This window comes from Molothrus aeneus, unplaced genomic scaffold, assembly GCF_037042795.1.
Source record: "Molothrus aeneus isolate 106 unplaced genomic scaffold, BPBGC_Maene_1.0 scaffold_30, whole genome shotgun sequence".
NCBI lineage: Eukaryota > Metazoa > Chordata > Aves > Passeriformes > Icteridae > Molothrus > Molothrus aeneus.
The window spans coordinates 4,329,814-4,354,119 of NW_027098964.1; the positions used below are offsets into that span (position 1 = coordinate 4,329,814).

Here is a 24,306-nt window from a genome sequence, read left to right on the forward strand (position 1 = left end):
TTACTTAATTTTTATTTTTAATTTTTCCATTTTTAAAGCTTTTTATTTAATTTTGTTTGGTGCTGCCCAGACCCGCTCAAGCCAGTGATTCTGGTGGTGTTTGAGGGTCCCCAGGACGAGGGAAGATACGAGAATCTTGACTCCACCTTTCAGGGCTGATTTATTATTTTATGATCTCTATTGTATTAAAAGAAAATGAGATATTAGAACTACACTAAAAGAGCAAGGAGACATCAGAAAGCTGGAAAGGAATGAATAATAAAAACCTGGGACTGATCACAGCCCCGACACTGCTGGACCATGATTGGTCATCAAGTAGAAACAATGCACAGGAGACCAACCCAAGATGCCCCTGTTGCTAAACCATCTCCAGCCCACACTCCACAGCCAGCAGATTGTTATTGGTTCCATTTCTGTTCTGAGGCTTCTCAGGAGAAAAAACCCAGCAAAAGGCTTTTCATCAAACACGTCAGTGCCAGGTGATGGCGGCACAGGAATTGAAATAGCCCAGGTTTGGGTTGGTGCTGAGCAGAGGGCAGCGAGGAGAAAGGGAGAAGGCTGTGCTGCAGGGCAGGTGGATCCAGGCAGAGCCAGTCTGGGGAGCAGCCTTGTCTAACAGCATTTCATTTTCCACTTCTACTACATTTCATTTCATTTTGCACTTCTGCTAGAACTGCATTTCAACAGGTTTCAAATATCCTCCTCAGTCCCAGCAGCCTGCTTGAAAGTGCTGTGTCTTTATCAGACCATTGATGGTCCTTCTGAAATGTGAGTCTCACTGGCTGCATCCAAACCTTGTGCTTGAACAGCATTCCTAAAAATTAAAGGAGATTGGGCCTTTGGGGAAGAAGGGGCTGCAAAGCATTTCCTAAAGCATTTTCTACTCCAATTTCATTGTGAGGAAATGCACCTGAAGGATGATGCGGGGATTAGGATTGAGACAAAGAAGAGTTTGGTGGGTCAATTTTACTTTGAGAGCTTGAGAAGCACAGGAAGCCCAAGTGATGATCCCAGAGGGTTGAACACAGAGGTTTCACCCTCCCACCCCATGCTCACTTAAGCCGGCTGTTGGTGCTTTTTAGTATTTTTTAAAATAAAACCCAAATGCTTTCCCTTTATAAGTAAATATGCTATGAAGAGGGCCTCGAAGGAAAGATGATTGGTTACTGTCCAACTGCTGCTAAATCCATTGCTTGATGGTCCATATACTGCATTTTTTAATGTCACTGACACCTGATGCAGACCATTCCCAAGCTGTTTGATAATTATTTATCAGCATCATCTGCATCAGCATCATCTGCGTGACCAGAGATGGCCAAAAAGCAGGAAGGAGAGAAAGGGCTTAAGCTGCAGGCGGGAAAGGGAAGGCAGAAACCAAGCAGCGAACAATTGGCACCTGGGCTGCACTGAAGACTAAAAGTGGGGGAAAAAATGGCTTAATTGGAAAATCTGCCTATTGTGTGTGCAGTGCCCAAAGGGAAACAAAAAACCCATTCAAAGGAAGGGGGGAAAAAAAGGCAAAGAATTAAAAAATCCTTGTGCTGTTGTGCAGAACTGGGGGCTTTAACTCTTCCCAGTCTCAGGCAGAAATATTTTCATAACCAAACCATCTCCCTTTTTAAAGCATTTGGTTGGACTGGGTAATTTCTTAAGTCCTCCATCGTCAGGACCCGTTTGGGTTTGGCAGCTCCAACACCTTGGCGAGGCCAGGGCGAGTTCAGTGCTTCTCCCTGTCCTGAAAGAGAGGAGAAAAGGGAAAAGGGAAGGTGAGCTCACTGCACAATCAAGGACTCCTGCATTTCATCTCTTGGCTGGCATTGCTCACCATGGAGTTTTAGCCATAAAAACAAAAAAAAAAAAAAAAAAAAAAAAAAAGGGGGAGGTGGCACCAAATGGAATTAGAAAGGGCCCTTTCCCAGCGTTTTTATCCCAGACATCCAAAGGAAGCTCGTTTTTCTTCCAGCATTCATAATTTCAGCAGAACCGTCCTCATCCCAGACCCCGCTCAGCAGCCGTTCAATGCTTGGCGCTGGATCTGGACAAGGGAAGGGACGCGGCTGCCTTGCCATCATCCCCAGCACTCCCAGTTCCCTCCCAGTGCTCCCAGTTCCCTCCCAGTGCTCCCAGTTCCCTCCCAGTGCTCCCAGTAAGAGCAGAACTGGATGGGAAAGTGCTCCCAGTTCCTTCCCAGTGCTCCGAGTTCCCTTCCAGTGCTCCCAGTAAGAGCAGAACTGGACAGGAGAGCACTCCCAGTTCCTTCCCAGCGCTCCCAGTTCCCTCCCAGTGCTCCCAGTTCCCTCCCAGTGCTCCCAGTTCCCTCCCAGTGCTCCCAGTTCCCTCCCAGTGCTCCCAGTTCCCTCCCAGCGCTCCCAGTTCCCTCCCAGTGCTCCCAGTTCCTTCCCAGTGCTCCCAGTTCCTTCCCAGCGCTCCCAGTAAGAGCAGAACTGGATGGGAAAGTGCTCCCAGTTCCTTCCCAGTGCTCCGAGTTCCCTTCCAGTGCTCCCAGTAAGAGCAGAACTGGACAGGAGAGCACTCCCAGTTCCTTCCCAGCGCTCCCAGTTCCCTCCCAGTGCTCCCAGTTCCCTCCCAGTGCTCCCAGTTCCCTCCCAGTGCTCCCAGTTCCTTCCCAGCGCTCCCAGTTCCCTCCCAGTGCTCCCAGTTCCTTCCCAGCGCTCCCAGTTCCCTCCCAGTGCTCCCAGTTCCTTCCCAGCGCTCCCAGTTCCCTCCCAGTGCTCCCAGTTCCTTCCCAGTGCTCCCAGTTCCTTCCCAGCGCTCCCAGTAAGAGCAGAACTGGATGGGAAAGTGCTCCCAGTTCCTTCCCAGTGCTCCGAGTTCCCTTCCAGTGCTCCCAGTAAGAGCAGAACTGGACAGGAGAGCACTCCCAGTTCCTTCCCAGCGCTCCCAGTTCCCTCCCAGTGCTCCCAGTTCCCTCCCAGTGCTCCCAGTTCCTTCCCAGCGCTCCCAGTTCCCTCCCAGTGCTCCCAGTTCCTTCCCAGCGCTCCCAGTTCCCTCCCAGTGCTCCCAGTTCCCTCCCAGTGCTCCCAGTTCCTTCCCAGTGCTCCCAGTAAGAGCAGAACTGGATGGGAAAGTGCTCCCAGTTCCCTCCCAGTGCTCCCAGTTCCCTCCCAGTGCCTCGCGGGGCACTCACACCGAGCAGAGGCCGTTCCGCTGCCCTGAGCTGCCCTGACTGCGGGAAGGGATTCAGGGAAAATTCCACCCTCATCCCCCACGGGCGCAGGGACAGACGGACAGATGGACACGGGGGGACAGACGGACACGGGGGGACAGACGGACACGGGGGGGCACCGGGGACACGCGGGGCCGGAGCCGGGGGTGGGGGAGGAGCCGCCCCCGCCGCGTTTCCGCCGCTGTCACCGGGGCCGCTCCCGCCGGGGACAAAGGCGGGACCATGGCGGGGAGCGCCGCGGCACCGGGAGGCGGCCAGGTACGGGCACGGCACCGGGAACGGGAACGGGAATGGTACCGGGAGCGGGAACGGGAAAGGGAACGGCACCGGGAACGGGAATGGTACCGGGAGCGGGAACGGGAACGGCACCGGAGACCCGCGCGGGGCCGGGGCCGGTGCGGGGGCGGGAGGAGCCGCCCCCGCCGCGTTTCCGCCGCTGGCACCGGGCGCTCCCGCCGGCACCGGGGCCGCTCCCGCCGGAGACAAAGGCGGGAGGATGCCGGGCAGCGCCGCCGCACCGGGAGGCGGCCAGGTACGGGCACGGCACCGGTACCGGCAGCGGGCGGTCCCTTCCTCCCATCCCTGCCGCAGCCAGAGCCCCCCCCGGTCCCGTGAAACGGCCGGGACCGGAGCCGCGGCGGTCCCCGGAATGCGGAATCCGGGTCTGGCCGGGAGCTGCGGGTCTGGCGGTGCTGCCGGTGCCGGCGCCGGTGCCGCGGGGAGGGTCCCGGTGCCGGCTCCGGTCCCGCGGGATGCGATGCCGCCGTTTCCTTGGCAACCCGTACCGGGAGGAGCCGTTGGGGGGGGCCGGGATGGGAGCGGGGCTGCCCCGAGCCCACCGGGAGCCCCGGGCGGTACCGAGCGTGGCGGGGCTCAGCCCGGAGCCCGGGGGTACCGGCGATTACCGGGATTTACCGGGTGTTACCGGGGATTCCCGGGATTCCCGGGTTTTACCGGGTGTTACCGGGGATTCCCGGGGTTACCGGTGGTACCGGGGCTCCCCCTCACGCTCCTCTCTCCCCGCAGGTCCCGCCGCCCCCCGGGACTCACCGGGGTCGCCCCGCGCGGGCCCCGCGCCCCGAGCCCCAGCACCCGACATGAGCCGGAACCGGAGCGGCGCGGCCGGGCCCGAGCCGCAGGTCAGGGGCACCGGGGGCGGGCGGGGGGCTCCGTTCCGTGCCGTGCCGTGCCAGGCTCCGTGCCCGTGCCAGGCTCCGTGCTGTACCGTGCCAGGCTCCGTGCTGTACCGTGCCAATCCGTGCGGTTTGATGCCGTGCCCTGTGCCCCGCCGGGTGATGCTGTGCCGTGCCCATCCGTGCCCATCCGCGCCAATCCGTGCCAATCCGTGCCAATCCGTGCCCATCCGTGCCAATCCGTGCCCATCCGTGCCCATCCGTGCCCATCCGTGCCCATCCGTGCCAATCCGTGCCAATCCGTGCCAATCCGTGCCCATCCGTGCCCATCCGTGCCCATCCGTGCCAATCCGTGCCCATCCGTGCCAATCCGTGCCCATCCGTGCCCATCCGTGCCCATCCGCGCCCATCCGCGCCGTGCGGGGGGAGGCTCCCTGGCCATGCCGTGCTGTGCCACTCGCTTGCCAAGCGGTGCCGTTCCGTGCCGTGCCAGTCCCCGCTGTGCCGTTCCTGGCTGTGCCTTTCAGTTCCGTTCCGTTCCGTTCCGTTCCGTTCCGTTCCGTGCCCCCTGACGCCCCCGCGCCCCCCGCAGCCCCCCCGGGCCATGGCGGGCCCCGAGCTCCGCCGCGGCCGCCGCCGCCTCTCCGGGACCCTGCAGGTGCCCCCCGAGCCCCCGCGCCCCTCCTCGCTGCCCCTGCGGGCCCCGGGCCGCCCCCCCAGGTACCGGGACACCGGGGGGGGGGGGACACCGGGGGGACACCGGGGGGACACCGGGGGGTGCCGGTGCCGAGCCAGGGGGGCCCGGGGGAGCTCCGGCCATGCTGGGAGGGGTCCCTTGGCTGGGGAGGGGGGGACAGACATGGGGACAGACAGACAGACATGGGGACGGACAGACATGGGGACAGACATGGGGACAGACAGACATGGGGACGGACAGACATGGGGACAGACAGACAGACATGGGGACGGACAGACATGGGGACAGACATGGGGACAGACAGACATGGGGACGGACAGACATGGGGACAGACAGACAGACGTGGGGACAGACATGGGGACAGACAGACGTGGGGACAGACACGGGGACAGACAGACAGACATGGGGACAGTGTCAGGACGCGGCTCGGGGTGGGGACGGTGCCCCCCGAGCATCCCCACAGCACCGTCATGGAAACGGGGGGGTGGGGGACGACACCCCCAAACCGGGGTCTGTGCAGGGGGGACCCCCAGCCTGGACCCCAGCCTGGAGCCCCAGCCCCCCCAGATCCGCAGTTCTGGGGGTCTGTGCTGGGCTGGGGCTGGGGGCTCCCTGCGCCCGGCTGGGGGGGAATCCCTTAATTGGGGGGATCCCTTAATTAGGGGGGAGTCCCTTAATGAGGGGGGAAATCCCTTAATGAGGGGTAATCCCTTAACTGGGGGGGATCCCTTAATGAGGGGGGGAATGCCTTAATTAGGGGGGAATCCCCGGTTACCGGAGGGGGGGTGGGGATCCCCGGTTACCGGGGGGGGCGGCGCCGCCGAGTCTCTGCGTGGGGGGGTCCGCGGGGTCCCGGGGCGGGGCCGTTCCGGGACCGGGGGAGGTCCCGGGGCGGGGGGAGGCGCCGAGCGGGGCGCGGGGGCGGCACCGGCGGCGGCACCGGCGGCGGCGCCGGAGGCACCGGGAGGTTTCTTCCCGGCTCTTTCCAACCGGTTGCACGGGGCCATGCGGAGCCCGGCACCGGGAGGAGCCGCTGCCGGTACCGGGGATCGCTGAGGAGGGACCCCGGAACCGGCACCGGGAGGGGGGGGGGGCGGGCTCCGGGACCCGCTCCGGTACCGTCACCGTTACCGGCAGCGGCTCCGGCACCGGCGGCGTTCCGGGTGCCCGGTTCCCCCCGGCGGCGGCGATGATGGAGCCGGTACCGGGCTCCGGGAAGAGCCTCTCGCTGTCGCTGCCGGTGCCCCGGGAGGGCCCGGGCCCCCTGCGCCCCCCGCAGCACCTCTGGCGCCAGCCCCGCACCCCGATCCGCATCCGCCACCGCGGCTTCTCCGACACCGACCGGCACCGGCCGCGGCCCATGGAGCGGGCGGATGCCGTGGACACCGGGGACCGGCCCGGGCTGCGCAGCGCCCGCATGTCCTGGCCCTCCTCCCTCCACGGCACCCCCGGCACCGGCAAGCGGTAGGTGACGGCGGCGAGACCCCCGGGACCCCCCGGCGCCATCCCGGTACCGGTACCGGGGGTGGGAGCTCACCCGGCGCCATCCCGGTACCGGTACCGGGACCCCCTCAGCGTCCTCTTGGGACCGAGATTGGAGGCGGACCCCCCTCCCCCGGTATCCTCCCGGTACCGGGATCAGAGCTGGGATCACCCCCAAACCCCATCCCGGTACCGGTACCGGGAGCCCCATCCTCATCCCGGTACCGGTACCGGGAGCCCCCCGCATCCTCCCGGTACCGGAGAGGCACTCGGGGGTACCGGGGACCCCCGTCCCCGCCTCCTCCCGGTGGGACCCCCGGGATCCCGGTACCGGCCCCGAGCGCTGCGGGGACCCCGGAGATTTTGGCGGTGGGTTCCGCCTCCGGGTCCATCTGGCCCCGCTCCCGTTCCCGTTCCCGTTCCCGTTCCCGTTCCCGTTCCCGTTCCCGTTCCCGGCGGGGAAGTTTTTTAGTTTTTTTTTTGGGGGGGAAAACAACTTGGGGAGACGGCGCCGCCGTGTGCCGGGAGCTCCGCGTCCTTCCGCCGCCCCGGCCTCATTAGCGCCGTTAATTTATGCACAGGAGGCTCGGCAGATGGTCGGGACTGCGAGAGCGGCTGCTGCGGGGCGGGGGGGGGGTGATTTCCTTCCTCCTCCTCCTCATCCTCCCTTCCCCGCGGCTGCCGAGGGCGCAGGGGGGCGGCAGGGCCGGGATCCCCCCGGCGAGAGCCCCCGAACCCCCCCGAACCCGGGGCTTGGGGTGCGGGGCCCCCGAAGCCGCCGCTGCCCCGCGACCCCCGCCCGCTCTCCCGGGAATTTCCCTGCCCGGGGCGGAACGGGGCCGGAGGCGGCGGAGATTCCGGGCGGGATCGGCCCCGAGCCGCAGCCGTGCCGGGATCCGGCCGGGATCCGGACGGGATCCAGCTGCCACCGGCTCCAGGAGGCTTTTCCCGGCTCCCCGAGGCTTTTCCCGGCCCCCGGAGGCTTTTCCCGGCCCCCGGAGGCTTTTCCCGGCCCCTGGAGGCTTTTCCCGGCTCCTGGAGGCTTTTCCCGGCTCCTGGAGGCTTTTCCCGGCTCCCTGAGGCTTTTCCCGGCTCCCCGAGGCTTTTCCCGGCCCCCCGAGGCTTTCCCCGGCTCCTGGAGGCTGTTCCCAGCCCTTTCCCAGTGCCCGGAGGCTTTTCCCAGCCTCTGGAGGCTTTCCCCAGTTCCTGGAAGCTGTTATCAGTTCCCAGAGGCTGCTCACAGCTCCTGGAACCTTTTCCATGCTCCTGGAACATTTTCCCGGCTCCTGGAGCCTTTTCCCAGCTCTTGGAAGCTTTCCCCAGCTCCCAGAGGCCATTCCCAGTTCCCAGAGGCTGCTCACAGCTCCTGGAATCTTTTTCCAGCTCCCGGAGCCTTTTCCCAGCTCCTGGAAGCTTTTCCCAGATCCTGGAACCTTTTCCCAGCTCCTGGAGCCTTTTCCCAGCTCCTGGAAGCTTTTCCCAGCTCCTGGAAGCTTTTCCCGGCTCCTGGAAGCTTTTCCCAGCTCCTGGAAGCTTTTCCCAGCTCCTGGAAGCTTTTCCCGGGTCCTGGAACCTTTTCCCGGCTCCTGGAAGCTTTTCCCAGCTCCCGGAGCCTTTTCCCAGATCCTGGAACCTTTTCCCGGGTCCTGGAGCCTTTTCCCAGCTCCTGGAAGCTTTTCCCGGCTCCCGGAGCCTTTTCCCGGCTCCTAGTGGCGGATTTTGGCTCCTGGAGCCTTTTCCCATCTCCCAGAGGCTGCTCCCACCTCCTGGCAGCGGTTCCCAGCCTCTGGAGCCCGGTTCTCCCGCAGCCCCGGGGATTCTCCCGTTCCCGGTGTCCCCCCCGCCGCCGCCGCCGCCGCCGCTCCGGGGTTTCGGTGGCTCCGGGCTCGGCTCGGGGCGGGGATGAGTCACCTGTGGCCGCCGGGGATGAATCACGGCCGGATCCCGCGGCCCCGGGGCTGGGGGGGCTCGGGGGGTCCCACCGGGAAATGCCCCGGGCCCCGCCACCCTCCCGGTGTCCCCCCCCCTCCTCCTCCTCCTCCTCCTCATCTTCCTCCCCCCCATCTCCATCCTCCTCCCCGTCTCTGGCCCATCCCGGGACACCCCTGCATTCACCGGGAACGATGCCCCGGGGTCCCCGGCCGGCCCCGTCCCGCGCCGGGGGGATCGATCCCGCGGAAATTCCAAAAAAGGCGGGTTTCCCCTTTTTTTACCCTTTCTTCCCCCTTTTTTTTCTCTTTTTTTCCTTTTTTTCCCCCTTTTCCCCATTTTTCCCCCTTTTTTCCCCCCATTTTTTCCTCTTTTTTCCCTTTTTTTTTTTCTTTTTTCCCCCCCTTTTTTTTCTCCCTTTTCCCCCCATTTTTCCCCTTTTTTTCCTTTTTATTTTTCCTTTTTTTTCCCCCCGTTTTTCTTCCCGGAGCCGGTTGCTAAATTTGCCGGCGGTGAGTCACCCCCGCCCCCGCCCCCACCCCCGCGCAGCCCCCCCGGCTCCCCCCGGGGGCGGGACGGGACCCCCGGAATGAGGCCGGGGACCCCCCCGGGACCGGGGACCCCCCCAGGGCCGGGGATCCCCCCGGGTTTGGGGACCCCCTCGGGTTTTGGGGACCCCCTCGGTTTTTGGGGACCCCCCGGATTTGGGGACCCCCCCCAGGTTCGGGAACCGCCGGGTTTGGGGACCCCCCCCGTGTCCCACGGGGCTGAGTCTGGGGGTGTCCCGGGGGTCCCGACTGGGGGGCTCCGGGTTTGGGCTTCCCGGCATTGGGGGGGTCTGGGCTGAACTGGGGGGTCCAGGATCAAACTGGGGGCTCTGGGGGGGCTCAGGGTTGAACTGGGGGCTCTGGGGGGGCTCAGGGTTGAACTGGGGGCTCTGGGGGGTTCAGGGTTGAATTGGGGGCTCGGGGGGGGCTCAGGGTTGAATTGGGGGGCTCAGGATTGAGCTGGGGGCTCTGGGGGGGTTCAGGGTTGAACTGGGGGGGCTCAGGGCTGACCCGGGGGCGCTGCTGGGGGGTCCCCGCCGCTCCAGGACCCCACGTTTCCCGCCCCCCCCCGCTGTCCCCGCAGCTCGGAGGTGGAGAATGGCCCCTGGGGGGGGGCGCGGAGCCCCCCCGAGCCCCAGCGCGGGCCGGGCCGGGGGCTCCAGGCCGGGGCCGCCCCCGCGCAGCGCCGCGAGTCCTTCCTGTACCGCTCCGAGAGCGACCTGGCCGCGACCCCGCGCAGCCTCTCCCGCTGCTCCTCCGCCAGCAGCGACGCGTGAGTGCCCCCGGGACCCCCGGGACCCCCAGGGACCCCCCCAGAGCCCCCTGAGACCCCTGAGACCCCCGGGATCCCCCCAGAGCCCCCTGAGACCCCCGGGACCCCCGGGATCCCCGCGCAGCCTCTCCCGCTGCTCCTCCGCCAGCAGCGACGCGTGAGTGCCCCCGGGACCCCCCCACAGCCCCCCGGGACCCCCGGGATCCCCCCAGAGCCCCCCGGGATCCCCCCAGAGCCCCCAGGGACCCCCGAGATCCCCAGGGACCCCCTCAGGACCCCCCCAGAGCCCCCCGAGCCCCCCGAGATCACCCCGAGCCCAGGGACCCCCCCCGAACACCCCCGGGACCCCCCCCAATGTCCCCCCCATCATCCCCTCGAGACCCCCCCCCCAATATCCCCCCCCCCCCCCTTTCCCATCACCCCCGGCCCAATCTCTGAAATCCCCTCAGGGACCCCCCCAGAATTCCCCCAGGATGACCCAAAATCCCCCAGAGCCCCCCGAGATCTCCTCAGAGAGACCCCTCCCCTTCCCCCCCCCCCAACCAGGACCCCCTGAATTGAGGGGGGGGGGGGTCCCAGATCCTCTGCCTGACCCCCCCCCCCCTTCCCCGAATTTCCCTTCCAGCCACGCCGAGGATTTGATCGTCACCCCCTTTGCTCAGGTAGGGCGGGGGGTCCGGGGGGGTCCTGGGGGGGTCTCAGGGGGTTCTGGGGGGTCCTGGGGGGGTTTTAGGGGGGTCCTGGGGGGTCTCAGGGGGTCTCCCCCCGCTCCATGCCCCCCCTGCCCCCCCAGGTCCTGGCCAGTCTCCGCAGTGTCCGCAGCAACCTCTCCATCCTGACCAAAGGCACCTCCCCGCCCCCGGGCTGCACGTGCGTGACCTCTGACCTCTGACCTCTGACCCTTCACCTTTCACCTTGACACCCCCCCCTTCCCCCCCCAATCCGGAACTGGGGGTCCTGACCCCCCCCTTGCCCCCCCCCCAGGCGGTCGCCCCTCGGCTCCCAGCCCCCCCCCGGCACGGCCACGATCTCAGGTGAGGCCTGGGGGGGCTTGGGGGGCTTAGGGGGGTTTGGGGGGGCTGGGGAGATTTGGGGGGGCTTGGGGGGGTTTGGGGCATTTGGGAGGCTGGGGAGATTTGGGGGGTTTGGGGGGTCTGGGGAGGTTTTGGGGAGGTTTTGGGGAGGTTTGGGAGGTTTGGGAGGTTTGGGGGTTTTGGGGGGGTTTGGGAGGTTTTGGGGGTTTTGGGGGTTTTGGGGCGTTTGGGGCATTTGGGGAAACTGAGGCACGGACGGGCAGCCCCTTCCCTGCAGGGCCCCCCCCCCAATTCCGGGCACTCCCCATGTCCCCCCCCCCCCCCGCCCTTGGGGGTCCTCCCCATTCCTGGGGGTCTCCTCTGGCCCAGGGGTCCCCGGGAAGGTCCCCCCTGTCCCCAGTGTCACCCCAGGGTCCCCCCTGTCCCCAGGCCCGGGGTCCTCCCTCCCTGTCCCCATTCCTGGCTCCCTGTGGCTCTGTCCCCTGTCCCGGTGTCCCTGTCCCTGTCCCTGTCCCAGTGTCACTGTCCTGGTGTCACTGTCACTGTCCCCAGTGTCCCTGTCCCTGTCCCAGTGTCACTGTTCCTATCCTGGTGTCCCTGTCCCTCTCCCGGTGTCCCTGTCCCTGTCCTGGTGTCCCTGTCCCTGTCCCAGTGTCCCTGTCCTGGTGTCCCTGTCCCTGTCCCGGTGTCCCTGTCCCTGTCCCAGTGTCCCTGTCCTGGTGTCCCTGTCCCTGTCCCGGTGTCCCTGTCCCAGTGTCCCTGTCCCCAGTGTCCCTGTCCCTGTCCCAGTGTCACTGTTCCTATCCTGGTGTCCCTGTCCCTGTCCCGGTGTCCCTGTCCCAGTGTCACTGTCCCTGTCCCCAGTGTCCCTGTCCCTGTCCCAGTGTCCCTGTCCCGGTGTCCCTGTCCCTGTCCCAGTGTCCCTGTCCCAGTGTCCCTGTCCCGGTGTCCCTGTCCCTGTCCCGGTGTCCCTGTCCCAGTGTCCCTGTCCTGGTGTCCCTGTCCCTGTCCCAGTGTCCCTGTCCCAGTGTCCCTGTCCCCAGTGTCCCTGTCCCTGTCCCCAGAGGCCACGGCCCAGCAGCTGGCCCGGGACACCCTGCAGGAGCTGGATTGGTGCCTGGAGCAGCTGGAGACGCTGCAGACGCACAGGGCGGTCAGCGAGATGGCCTCCAACAAGGTGGGGACACTGAGGGGACACAGGGGGGACACTGAGGGGACACAGGGGGGACATGGGGAGAGCAGGGGCAGTGCTGGCATCGGGCACTGGTGGCATCGGTGGCAGTGGCTCGGGTAGGGTGACACCAGTGGCTGTGTCGGGGTGGCCCTGGTGGCCCTGGTGGCCCTGGTGACATTGGTGGCATTGGTGGCATTGGTGACATTGGTGACATTGGTGACATTGGTGGCCCTGATGGCCGTGGCTCCCCCTGCAGGCTGCTGTCCCCAAGCTGTCCCCAAGCTGTCCCCAGGCTGTCCCCAAGCTGTCCCCAAGCTGTCCCCAAGCTGTCCCCTCGGTGTCCCCAAGGTGTCCCCAGGAAGTCCCCTGGGTGTCCCCAGGCCCCCCTGGCCTTGTCCCCCCCGTGTCCCCCCCAGGAGGGACCCCCACCCACCCCAATGGGCCCTTTGGGGGGGTCCCCAACACTTTTGAGGTGTCCCTGACCCTTTTTGGGGGTGTCTGGGGGGGGGTCTCCCCATTTTGGGGTGTCCCTTGGGGTTCCGGGCCGGTTTTGGGGGGTCCCTGACCCTTTTTTGGGGGGTCCCCACATTTTGGGGTGTCCCTTGGGGTTCCGGGCCGGTTTTGGGGGGTCCCTGACCCTTTTTTGGGGTTCCGGCCCCTCGGGGGGGTCCCTGGGGGGGTCCCTGAGCCCGGCTGGGGGTGCCCCCCCCCGTGTCCCCCCCGTGTCCCCTCCGTGACCGTGACCGTGGCGCGGGGGCGGGGCCGGGGGCGGGGCCGGGGGCGGGGCCGAGCCTCGCGCAGGCGTCCGGACCCCCCCGCCCCCCCCGCCCGGCGCCCCGCGGCCTCCGCAGCCCCGAGCGGAGCCCCCAGGACCCCCCCGGACCCCCCCGGGACCCCCAGGGCCCCCCGAAACCCCCGGGACCCCCCCGGGACGCCCCCGCATCCTCCGCATCCCCTCCCCCACCCGCGCATCCCCTCCCTGCCCCCCCCAGGCCCCCCCAAACCCCCCCAGGATCCCCCCAGGCCCCTCCGGACGCCCCCAGACCCCCCCAGGCCCCTCCGGACGCCCCCGAACGCCCCCAGACCCCACCGGGACCCCCCCGGCTCCCCCCGCCCCCTCCCCATCCCCGCGTCCTTTTGCCCCTCCCCCCCATCCCCCCTTCCATGGGCCCCCAGTGACCCCCCCGGACCCCCCCCCCCCATCCCGGGGGGGCTCAGGACCCTCGGGGGGGGCTCAGGACCCCCGGGAGGAGGAAGAGGAGGAGGAGGAGGAGGGGGGGGGCGCCTTCCCTGCCCTCGGGTCTGGGGGCGATGTGAGCGGGGGCGGGGCTGGCGCTGCCCCCCGACCGCGGGGGGGGGGCCCCGCTCCCCCCCCCCCCCAGGCCCCCCCGAGCCCCCCGGGCCATGCCCGGGGCCCCCCCCGGGCCCTGAGCGCCGATCGGGGCCCCCCCCCCGCCCCCACCCCGGGGGAGCCGCGGGGCGCTGAGGGTTGAGGAGGGGGAGGGGGGGGGTCCCGCGCCCCCTCCCCAAATTGGCGGCCCCCAAAATGCCCCTGGTGGATTTTTTCTGCGAGAGCTGCGCCAGGCCCTGGCTGGTGGGGTGGTGGGACCAGGTAAGGGGGGGGGGGGGGAGCAAGGGGGGGGGGCAGAGGGTGGGGGGCGGGTCCGACCCCCCCCCCCCCTCCCCGACCCCCTCAATGGCATGGGGACCCCCCCACCCCCCCTCCCTGCATGTCCCCCCTCCCCAAAATGCGCCCCCCCAACCCCCATTTGGGGGTCTTGTTTTGATTTGGGGGGGTCGCCCCCACCCATTTGGGGGTCGCGTTGTGGTTTGAGGGGGCCCTGGGGGGGCTTTTCCCCCTTAATTTGGGGGCCCGGCGCTCCGGCACGTGCGGGATTTGGGGAGGGGTCTCTGAAAGGGGCGGGGCTCAGCGCTGTCCCCGCCCCCTCCCCGGCACGGGAGGGGTTAAACGCTTCCCCCCCCCCCCCCCTTGGGGCGGTTGCCATGGAGCCGGCGGTTGCCATGGAGACGGCACGGCGGCTCCTGATTGGCTGGGGGAGGAGTGGGGGGGAGGGAGGAGGCGGAGCACCCTCTGCTCCTCCCCCCACAAATTGGGGAGGGGGCAAATGGGGGGGGGGGGGAGCGGATTAGAACTGGGGGGGGAATCTCTGTGTGTGGGGGGGGAGGGTCCCTGATGTCCTTGGGGGTCCCTGGGGTCTCCCGGGGGTCCCTGACCCCCCCTTGTCCCCCCCAGTTCAAGCGGATGCTGAACCGGGAGCTCTCGCACCTGTCCGGGATGAGCCGCTCGGGGAACCAGGTGTCCGAGTACATCGCCAGCACCTTCCTGGGTGGGTGAGAGCCCCGAAACACCCCCGAAACACCCCAAAAACACCCCCCAAAACAGCCCCCAAAACATCCCCAAAACACATCCAAAACATGCCCCAAAACACGCCCAAAACAGCCCCCAAAACACCCCCCAAAACACCCCCCAAAACATCCCCAAAACACATCCAAAACATCCCCAAAACACCCCCCAAAAAATCCCCAAAACAGCCCCCAAAACACCCCCAAAACACCCCCAAAACATCCCCAAAAACATCCCCAAAACAGCCCCAAAACACCCCCAAAACACATCCAAAACACCCCCCAAAACATCCCCAAAACACCCCCCAAAACATCCCCAAAACACCCCCAAAATACCCCCAAAACACCCCCCAAAACACCCCCAAAACAGCCCCAAAACAGCCCCAAAACAGCCCCCAAAAAATCCCCAAAACATCCCCCAAAACACCCCCCAAAACACCCCCCAAAACATCCCCAAAAACATCCCCAAAACAGCCCCAAAACACCCCCAAAACACCCCCCAAAACAGCCCCAAAAACACCCAAAACAGCCCCAAAACACCCCCAAAACACCCCCCAAAACAGCCCCAAAAACCCCCAAAACAGCCCCAAAACACCCCCAAAACACCCCCAAAACACCCCCCAAAACATCCCCAAAACATCCCCAAAACATCCCCAAAACACCCCCCAAAACAGCCCCAAAAACCCCCAAAACAGCCCCAAAACAGCCCCAAAACATCCCCAAAACAGCCCCAAAACACCCCCAAAACACCTCCCAAAACATCCCCAAAACACCCCCAAAACACCCCCCAAAACACCCCCAAAACAGCCCCCAAACACCCCCCAAAACAGCCCCCAAACAGCCCCCAAACACCCCCCAAAACAGCCCCAAAACAGCCCCAAAACAGCCCCAAAACACCCACAAAACACCCCCAAAGCAGCCCCAAAACACCCCCCAAACACCCCCCAAAACATCCCCAAAACAGCCCCAAAACACCCCCCAAACACCCCCAAACAGCCCCAAAACAGCCCCCAAAACACCCCCAAAGCAGCCCCCAAAACACCCCCAAAAATCCCCAAAAGAGCCCCAAAACACCCCCCAAAACATCCCCAAAACACCCCCAAAACAGCCCCCAAAACATCCCCAATACACCCCCAATACATCCCCAAAACATCCCCAAAACACCCCCCAAAACACCCCCCAAAACACCCCCAAAACACCCCCAAAACACCCCCCAAAACACCCCCAATACACCCCTAAAACAGACCCAAAACACCCCCAAACACCCCCGGGACCCTCCAGGACCCCCTGTCCATGCTGTGCCCCCCCAGACAAGCAGCCCGAGGTGGAGACCCCCATAGGGACCCCCATAGGGACCCCCATAGGGACCCCCAGAGCCCCATAGGGACCCCCCAGACCCCCATGAGCCCCCAGAGCCCCCCATCCCTGCCCTGTCCCCCCAGACAAGCAGCCCGAGGTGGAGACCCCCATAGGGACCCCCATAGGGACCCCCAGAGCCCCATAGGGACCCCCATGAGCCCCATGAGCCCCCCAGACCCCCATAGGGACCCCCATAGCCCCATAGGGACCCCCAGACCCCCATAGGGACCCCATGAGCCCCCCAGAGCCCCCCAGAGCCCCCCATCCCTGCCCTGTCCCCCCAGACAAGCAGCCCGAGGTGGAGATCCCCAGCCCCGGCCCCCCCGAGCGGGACAAGCGGCGCCGGCCGCCCCCCCCCGGCTGCGACCCCCGGGACCCCCCCCGGGACCCCCCCCGGGACCCCCGGCCCCTGCCCCGCTACGGCGTCGAGACCGACCGGGAGGAGCAGCTGGGCAAGGTGGGGGCTGGGGGGGCTGGGGGGGTTTGGGGGGTCCTGGGGGGTCCTGGGGGGTCCTGGGGGCTCCAGGGGCTCTCGGGGGGGGTCTCGGGGGGGGCTGGGAGGGGCTGGGAAGGGTTTTGGGGGGTCTGGGGGGTCCTGGGGGTGTCTCGAGTGGGTCTTGGGGATATCTGGGGGGCTCTAAGGGGGGCTTGGGTGGGTCTGGGGGGGTCCTGGGGGTGTCAGGCGGTGTCTGGGGGGGTCTCAGGGGATCTGGGGGGGCACCCGGGGGGTCTCAATGGGGTCCTGGGGGGTCCTGGGGGTGTCTGAGGCTGCTCCAAGGCTCGGGGGGCTCGGGGGGGGCTCCTGGGTTTGGGGGTCTTGGGGATGTTTGGGGGTCTCGGGGTGGTTTGGGGGTCTTGGGGATGTTTGGGGGTCTCGGGGTGGTTTGGGGGCTCTGGGGGCATTTTGGGGGGGGTCTCGGGGTGGTTTGGGGGCTCGGGGGTGCAGAGGGGGGGTCCCCACCATGTCCCCCCCCCCACCCCAGGAGCTGGACAGCCTCAACCAGTGGGGGCTGAACATTTTCCGCGTCTCCGAGTTCTCCAACAACCGCTCGCTGAGCTGCATCATGTTCACCATCTTCCAGGTGACCCCAGAAACACCCCCGGGACCCCAAAAATATCCCCGGGATCCCAACAACACACCTGGGACCCCAAAAACACACCTGGGATCCCAAAAACACCCCTGGGATCCCAAAAACACCCCCGGGATCCCAACAACACCCCTGGGATCCCAAAAATATCCCCGGGATCCCAAAAATACCCCCGGGATCCCAAAAACACCCCTGGGACCCCAAAAACACACCTGGGATCCCAACAACACACCTGGGATCCCAAAAACACCCCTGGGATCCCAAAAATACCCCCGGGACCCCAAAAATATCCCCGGGATCCCAAAAATACCCCCGGGATCCCAAAAACACCCCTGGGACCCCAAAAACACACCTGGGAACCCCAAAAACACACCCAGGATCCCAAAAACACCCCTGGGAACCCCAAAAACACACCTGGGATCCCAACAACACCCCTGGGATCCCAAAAACACACCTGGGATCCCAAAAATACCCCCGGGATCCCAACAACACCCCTGGGAACCCCAAAAACACACCTGGGATCCCAAAAATACCCCCGGGATCCCAAAAACACACCCAGGATCCCAAAAATATCCCCAGGATCCCAAAAACACACCCGGGAACCCCAAAAATACCCCCGGGACCCCAATAAATGCCCCAGACCCCAAAACTGCCCCTGGACCCCCTGAGGCCCCTCCCCGCTTCTGGAGGGCGCATTCGGGGGGTATTTCAGGTATATTTTGGGTGTATTTCAGGTGTATTTCAGGTGTATTTCGGGTGTATTTTGGGTGTATTTCGGGTGTATTTCAGGTGTATTTTGGGTGTATTTCGGGTGTATTTCAGGTGTATTTCAGGTGTATTTTGGGTGTATTTTGGGGGTATTTCAGGTGTATTTTGGGGGTATTTCAGGTGTATTTCGGGTGTATTTCGGGTGTATTTTGGGTGTATTTTGGGCTGTGCTTTAGGTTAATTTTGGGTACATTTTGGCTGTGTTTGGGTACATTTTGGGTACATTTGGGTACATTTTGGGTACATTCTGGGTCCGTTTGGGTCCCAGGAGCGGGACCTGGTCCGCACCTTTGCCATCCCCGAGCGGGCTCTCCTGGGCTACGCCCGGGCTCTGGAGCAGCACTACCACCCCGACGTGGCCTACCACAACAGCCTGCACGCCGCCGACGTGCTGCAGTCCACACACGTGCTGCTGGCCACCCCCGCCCTCGACGTGAGACCCCAGACCCACGGGGGCCACAAACGGGCGGGGGATCCATAAATGGGACGGGGGGATCCTTAAATGGGCAGGGGGATCCTTAAATGGGTGGGGGGATCCTTAAATGGGTGGGGGGATCCATAAATGGGTGGGGGGATCCATAAACGGGTGGGGGGATCCTTAAATGGGCAGGGGGATCCATAAATGGGTGGGGGGATCCTTAAATGGGTGGGGGGGGATCCATAAACGGGTGGGGGGGGATCCATAAACGGGCGGGGGGATCCATAAATGGGAGAGGGGGATCCATAAACGGGTGGGGGGATCCATAAATGGGACGGGGGATCCTTAAATGGGTGGGGGATCCATAAATGGGTGGGGGGATCCATAAACGGGTGGGGAGATCCTTAAATGGGCAGGGGGATCCATAAATGGGACGGGGGATCCTTAAATGGGTGGGGGGGGATCCTTAAACGGGCAGGGGGATCCATAAATGGGTGGGGGGGGATCCATAAATGGGGCGGGGTCTCCTCCATGGGTGGGACCAGTTCTGGGTGTGATTTTGGGGTGAGGGGACCCATAACTGGCTGGGAGCTCCCATAATTAGCTGGGGGATCCCACGAAGGGGTGGTGAGATCCAGGAATGGGGGGTGTTCACAAATGGGGGGTCCGTAAATGGGTGGGGGGTCCCCGCTGGGGTTTGGGGGAGGGTCTGAGGGGGTCCCTCCCCCCCATCCCAGGACGTCTTCACCGACCTGGAGGTCTTGGCCGCCCTCTTTGCTGCCGCCATCCACGACGTCGACCACCCCGGGGTCTCCAACCAGTTCCTCATCAACACCAGTGGGTGCCAGGGGGCCCTCCCTGGGTCCTGGGGGTCCCTCCCTGTGTCCTGGGGGTCCCTGGGGGTCTCTCCCTATATCCTGAGGGTCCCTGGGGTCCCTCACCTCATATCCCAAGGGGTCCTGGGGGTCCCTCCCCATATCCGGGGGTCTCTCCCCATATCCCGGGGGTCCCTCCCCATATCCCGGGGGTCCCTCCTTGTGACCTGGGGGTCCTGGGGGTCCCTCCCTGTGACCTGGGGGTCCCTCCCAGTGTCCCAGGGGGTCCCAGGGGCCCCTCCCCACATCCTGGGGGTCCCTCCCTGTGATCTGGGGGTCCTGGGGGTCCCTCCCTGTAACCCGGGGGTCCCGAGGGTCCCTTCCCATACCCTGGGGGTCCCTCCCCATATCCTGGGGGTCCCTCCCTGTGTCCTGAGGGTCCCTGGGGGTCTCTCCCTATATCCTGAGGGTCCCTGGGGTCCCTCACCTCATATCCCAAGGGGTCCTGGGGTCCCTCCCCATATCCCAGGGGTCCCTCCCCATATCCCGGGGGTCCCTCCTTGTGACCTGGGGGTCCTGGGGGTCCCTCCCTGTGACCTGGGGGTCCCTCCCAGTGTCCCAGGGGGTCCCAGGGGCCCCTTCCCATACCCTGGGGACCCCTCCCCATATCCTGGGGGTCCCTCCCTGTGACCCGGGGGTCCCGGGGGTCGCTGCCTCCCCCAGACTCGGAGCTGGCGCTGCTCTACAATGACGAGTCGGTGCTGGAGAACCATCACCTGGCCGTGGGCTTCAAGCTGCTGCAGGAGCAGGACTGCGACATCTTCCAGAACCTGTCCCGGCGGCAGCGGCAGGCGCTGCGCCAGATGGTCATCGACATGGTCAGCACCAAAACCCGGCTAAAACACCCCAAAATCCTGATAAAACACCCCAAAACCTGGCTAAAACACCCCAAAATCCTGATAAAACACCCCAAAACCCGGCTAAAACACCCCAAAATCCTGATAAAACACCCCAAAACCTGGCTAAAACACCCCAAAATCCTGATAAAACACCCCAAAATCCTGCCCTAAACACCCCAAAACCTGGCTAAAACACCCCAGGCGCTGCGCCAGATGGTCATCAACATGGTCAGCACCCCTGAAACCCCAAAATCCTGACAAAACACCCCAAATCCCTGCCCTAAACACCCCAGGCGCTGCGCCAGATGGTCATCGACACGGTCAGCACCCGAAACCCTGAAAAACACCCCAAAACCTGGCTAAAACACCCCAAAACCTGGCTAAAACACTCCAAAATCCTGCCCTAAACACCCCAAAACGGCCTGAACAGCCCCAGGCGCTGGTCATCGACGCGGTCAGCACCCCTAAACACCCCCAAACTTCCCCCTCAATCCCTTGAAAACGCCCCTGGACACCCCCAGCCCTGCCCCGGGTGCTCCCTGACCCCCCCAAAACCCCCCCAAAACCCCCCAAAACCCCCCCAAAACTCCCCAAAACCCCCCAAAATCCCCCCCTGGTGCCCCCAGGTGCTGGCCACGGACATGTCCAAGCACATGAGCCTCCTGGCCGACCTCAAGACCATGGTGGAGACCAAGAAGGTGACGAGCTCGGGGGTCCTGCTGCTGGACAACTACACCGACCGCATCCAGGTGGGCGGGGGGACCCCAAAAAGGGGCCTGGGGGGGGCCCAAGGGGGTCTGCGGTGGTCCTGGGGGTCCCCAAGGGGTCCTGGGGGGGTCTCAGGGGTCCCCAAAGGGTCCTGGGGGGGGTTCAGGGGTCCCCAAGGGGTCCTGGGGGGGTCTCAGGGGTCTCCAAGGGGTCCTGGAGGGGTCTCAGGGGTCTTTGTGGGTGCTGTGGGATTTTTGGGGGGTCCTGGGGGGTCCCTGAGGGGTCTGGGGGGGTCCCAAAGGGGTCCTGGGTGACCTGAGGGGGGTCCCTGAGCCACACTGGGGGACCTGTGGAGCCTGAGGGGGGTCCTGGATGTCCCGAGGTGGCCCTGGTGGCATCCCTGTCCCCAAGGTGTCCCTGGCCACCCCCAGGTGATGCCGCTGTCCCCTGGCTGTCCCCGAGGTGTCCCTGGCTGCCCCCGGGTGTCCCAGGTGACGCCGCTGTCCCCAAGGTGGCCCAGGTGGCCCTGCCTGCCCCGGGGTGTCCCTGGTGGCATCCCTGTCCCCGAGGTGTCCCTGGCCACCCCCGGGTGACGCCGCTGTCCCCAGGTGCTGCGGAACATGGTGCACTGCGCCGACCTGAGCAACCCCACGAAGCCGCTGGGGCTGTACCGGCAGTGGACGGAGCGGATCATGGAGGAGTTCTTCAGGCAGGGGGACCGGGAGCGGGAGCGCGGCATGGAGATCAGCCCCATGTGCGACAAGCACAGCGCCTCGGTGGAGAAATCCCAGGTGAGACACACCTGGGGACACCTGGGGACACCTGGGGACACCTGGGGACATGGGGACACACCTGGGGACACACCTGGGGACACCTGGGGATACATGGAGATCAGCCCCATGTGCGACAAGCACAGCGCCTCGGTGGAGAAATCCCAGGTGAGACACACCTGGGGACACCTGGGGACACACCTGGGGACATGGGGACACGGGGACACACCTGGGGACACCTGGGGATACATGGAGATCAGCCCCATGTGCGACAAGCACAGCGCCTCGGTGGAGAAATCCCAGGTGAGACACACCTGGGGACACCTGGGGACACACCTGGGGACATGGGGACACGGGGACACACCTGGGGACACACCTGGGGACATGGGGACACACCTGGGGACACACCTGGGGACACCTGGGGACACCTGGGGACACACCTGGGGACATGGGGACACGGGGACACACCTGGGGACACCTGGGGATACATGGAGATCAGCCCCATGTGCGACAAGCACAGCGCCTCGGTGGAGAAATCCCAGGTGAGACACACCTGGGGACACCTGGGGACACCTGGGGACACACCTGGGGACACCTGGGGACACCTGGGGACACACCTGGGGACATGGGGACACGGGGACACACCTGGGGACACCTGGGGACACATGGAGATCAGCCCCATGTGCGACAAGCACAGCGCCTCGGTGGAGAAATCCCAGGTGAGACACACCTGGGGACACCTGGGGACACACCTGGGGACACACCTGGGGACACCTGGGGGGACACAACCGGATCAGCCCCAGTTGTGACAGCGCCGCCAGCAGGAAATCACAGGTGCAGATCCCTGTGATGACCCCTCTGTCCCCAGTGCTGTCCCAGTGCTGTCCCTCTGTCCCAGTGCTGTCCCCCTGTCCCCAATGTTCCCAATGCTGTCCCTCTGTCCCCATTGCTGTCCCTCTGTCCCCAGTGTCCCCTCACTGTCCCCTGTCCCCGTTTGCAGGTGGGGTTCATCGATTTCGTGGTGCAGCCGCTCTGGGAGGCCTGGGCCGAGCTCGGGAGATGTCCCAGTGCTGTCCCTCTGTCCCAGTGCTGTCCCCCTGTCCCCAGTGCTGTCCCAGTGCTGTCCCTCTGTCCCAGTGCTGTCCCCCTGTCCCCAGTGCTGTCCCAGTGCTGTCCCTCTGTCCCAGTGCTGTCCCTCTGTCCCCAATGCTGTCTCTGATGTCCCCAATGTCCCCGTTTGCAGGTGGGGTTCATCGATTTCGTGGTGCAGCCGCTCTGGGAGGCCTGGGCCGAGCTCGTGCACCCGGACGCCCGGGAGATGCTGCGGGCGCTGCACGAGAACCGCGAGTGGTTCCGGCTCCGGGCCCCGCTCAGCCCCGAGCCCCCCCCGGAGCCGCCCCCGGGACCCCCGGGACCCCCCCGGTTCCGCTTCGAGCCCCCCCCGGACCGGGAGGGGGAGGGGGCGGGGGAGGGGGAGGGGCGGGACCCCCCCCCGGAGCCCCCCGGGACCCCCCCGGGGAGACCCCCCGAGGAGGGGGAGGGGCGGGGGGAGCCCCCCCGTGAGGGGGGAGGGGAGGCCCCGGTTGGGCTCCGGGATTGAGACCGGGGGACAAAGTGGGGGGGGGGGGTAATTTGGGTTAATTTTATTTTATTTTTAAATGTTTATTTGGATTATTTTTATTTTTATTATTTTATTTATAATTGTTATTGGTTATTTTTATTTGTATTATTTTTATTTTTATTCTTTTTATTTTTATTCTTTTTATAATTCTTTTTCATTATTTTGATTTGTACTATTTTTATTTGTATTATTTTTGTCATTCTTTTTCATTATTTTTATTTGTATTATTTTTATTTTTTATCATTCTTTTTCATTATTTTTATTTGTATTATTTTTATTGATTATTTTTATTGATTATTTTAACTGGGATGATTTTTTATTTATTTTTTAAATTGGGATTACTTTCATTTGGGTTGCTTTTATTTCTATTATTTTTATGTACTATTTTTATTTTGATTATCTTTATTGTGATTATTTTCCTTCATTATTTCTATTTGTTATTTTTACCTGGATTATTTTTATTAGTTTTCATTTGCGATTTTTTTTATGTTTTATTATTATTATGTTTTATTTTTATTGGGATTGCTTTATTCGGACTTTTTTCCATTTGGATCATTTTTATTGGAATTTTTTTAATTGGTATTTTTTCCTTTTGGACGATTTTTATTTGGATTATTTTTTATTTGGATTCTTTTCATTGGAGTTTTGTTTTATTGCAATTTTTTCCATTGGAGTTATTTTATTGGAATTTTCTGCCTTTGGGTTATTTTTATTTGGGATTTTTTTAAAATTTGGATCATTTTTTAAAATGAGATTTATTTTCACAATAATTGCTTTCATCGGAATTATTTTCATCAGATTTTTTAAAATCAGATTTTTTTAAATCATTTTTTAAGAATTCTTTTATTGAATTCTTTTTATTGGGATTCTTTTTATTGGGATTCTTTTATTGGAATGGTTTTTCTGGGATAATTTCAATGGAATTTTTTTCATTGGAATTATTTTGATTATTTTTAATCAGAATTATTTTAATGGGATTATTTAATCAGAATTATTTCCACTGGAATGATTTTACTGGAATGATTTTAGTGGAATTATTTAATCAGAGTAATTTATCAGAATAATTTATCAGAGTTATTTAATCAGAATTATTTTTTAGTAGAGTTATTTTTTACTGGAGGGATTTTATTTGGATTCCTTTATCAGAGTTATTTTTATCAGAATTATTTTTATCAGAATTATTTTTTATGTGAATCATGATTTTATCAGGATTATTTTTATCTGAATTATGATTTTACTGGGATTCTTTTTATCTGAATGATTATTTTATTGAATTATTTTTATCGGAATTATTTAATCAGAATTATTTTAATTAGAATCATCGTTTTATTTGGATTATTTTTATTGGGATTATTTTTATTAGAATCATTATTTTATGAGGATCATTTTATTGGTATTTTATTTTTATTTGGATTCTTATTTTATTAGAAATTTTTAAATCAGAATTATTTTATTGGATTATTTTTAATTGGAATTATTTTATTCGGATTATTTCCATCGGATTGATTTCGGGGTCGGGGAAGGGGAATTTTTATTCTAT

General features: G+C 62.5%; 1 protein-coding gene and 1 long non-coding RNA gene across 2 annotated transcripts; one reads left to right on the top strand and one right to left on the bottom strand.

The window, feature by feature from the left end:
- Positions 1–141: 141 nt before the first annotated feature.
- LOC136570115 (uncharacterized) lies at positions 142–4,849 on the bottom strand. Its single transcript, XR_010785502.1, has 2 exons — positions 4,413–4,849; positions 142–1,735 (listed from the first exon to the last, which is right to left on the bottom strand). It is a non-coding gene; the product is annotated as an uncharacterized lncRNA (long non-coding RNA).
- A 1,282-nt stretch (positions 4,850–6,131) lies between these two features.
- On the top strand, positions 6,132–22,745 carry PDE4A (phosphodiesterase 4A). Its single transcript, XM_066570255.1, has 15 exons — positions 6,132–6,481; positions 9,560–9,748; positions 10,374–10,410; positions 10,542–10,618; positions 10,733–10,782; positions 11,847–11,959; positions 14,211–14,304; positions 15,964–16,136; positions 16,663–16,761; positions 17,804–17,968; positions 18,691–18,790; positions 19,492–19,646; positions 20,294–20,416; positions 20,984–21,166; positions 22,389–22,745. The coding sequence occupies exons 1-15, from the start codon at positions 6,207–6,209 to the stop codon at positions 22,743–22,745; spliced, it is 2,190 nt and encodes a 729-aa protein (XP_066426352.1). The 5' UTR covers positions 6,132–6,206.
- The last annotated feature ends 1,561 nt before the right edge of the window (positions 22,746–24,306 follow it).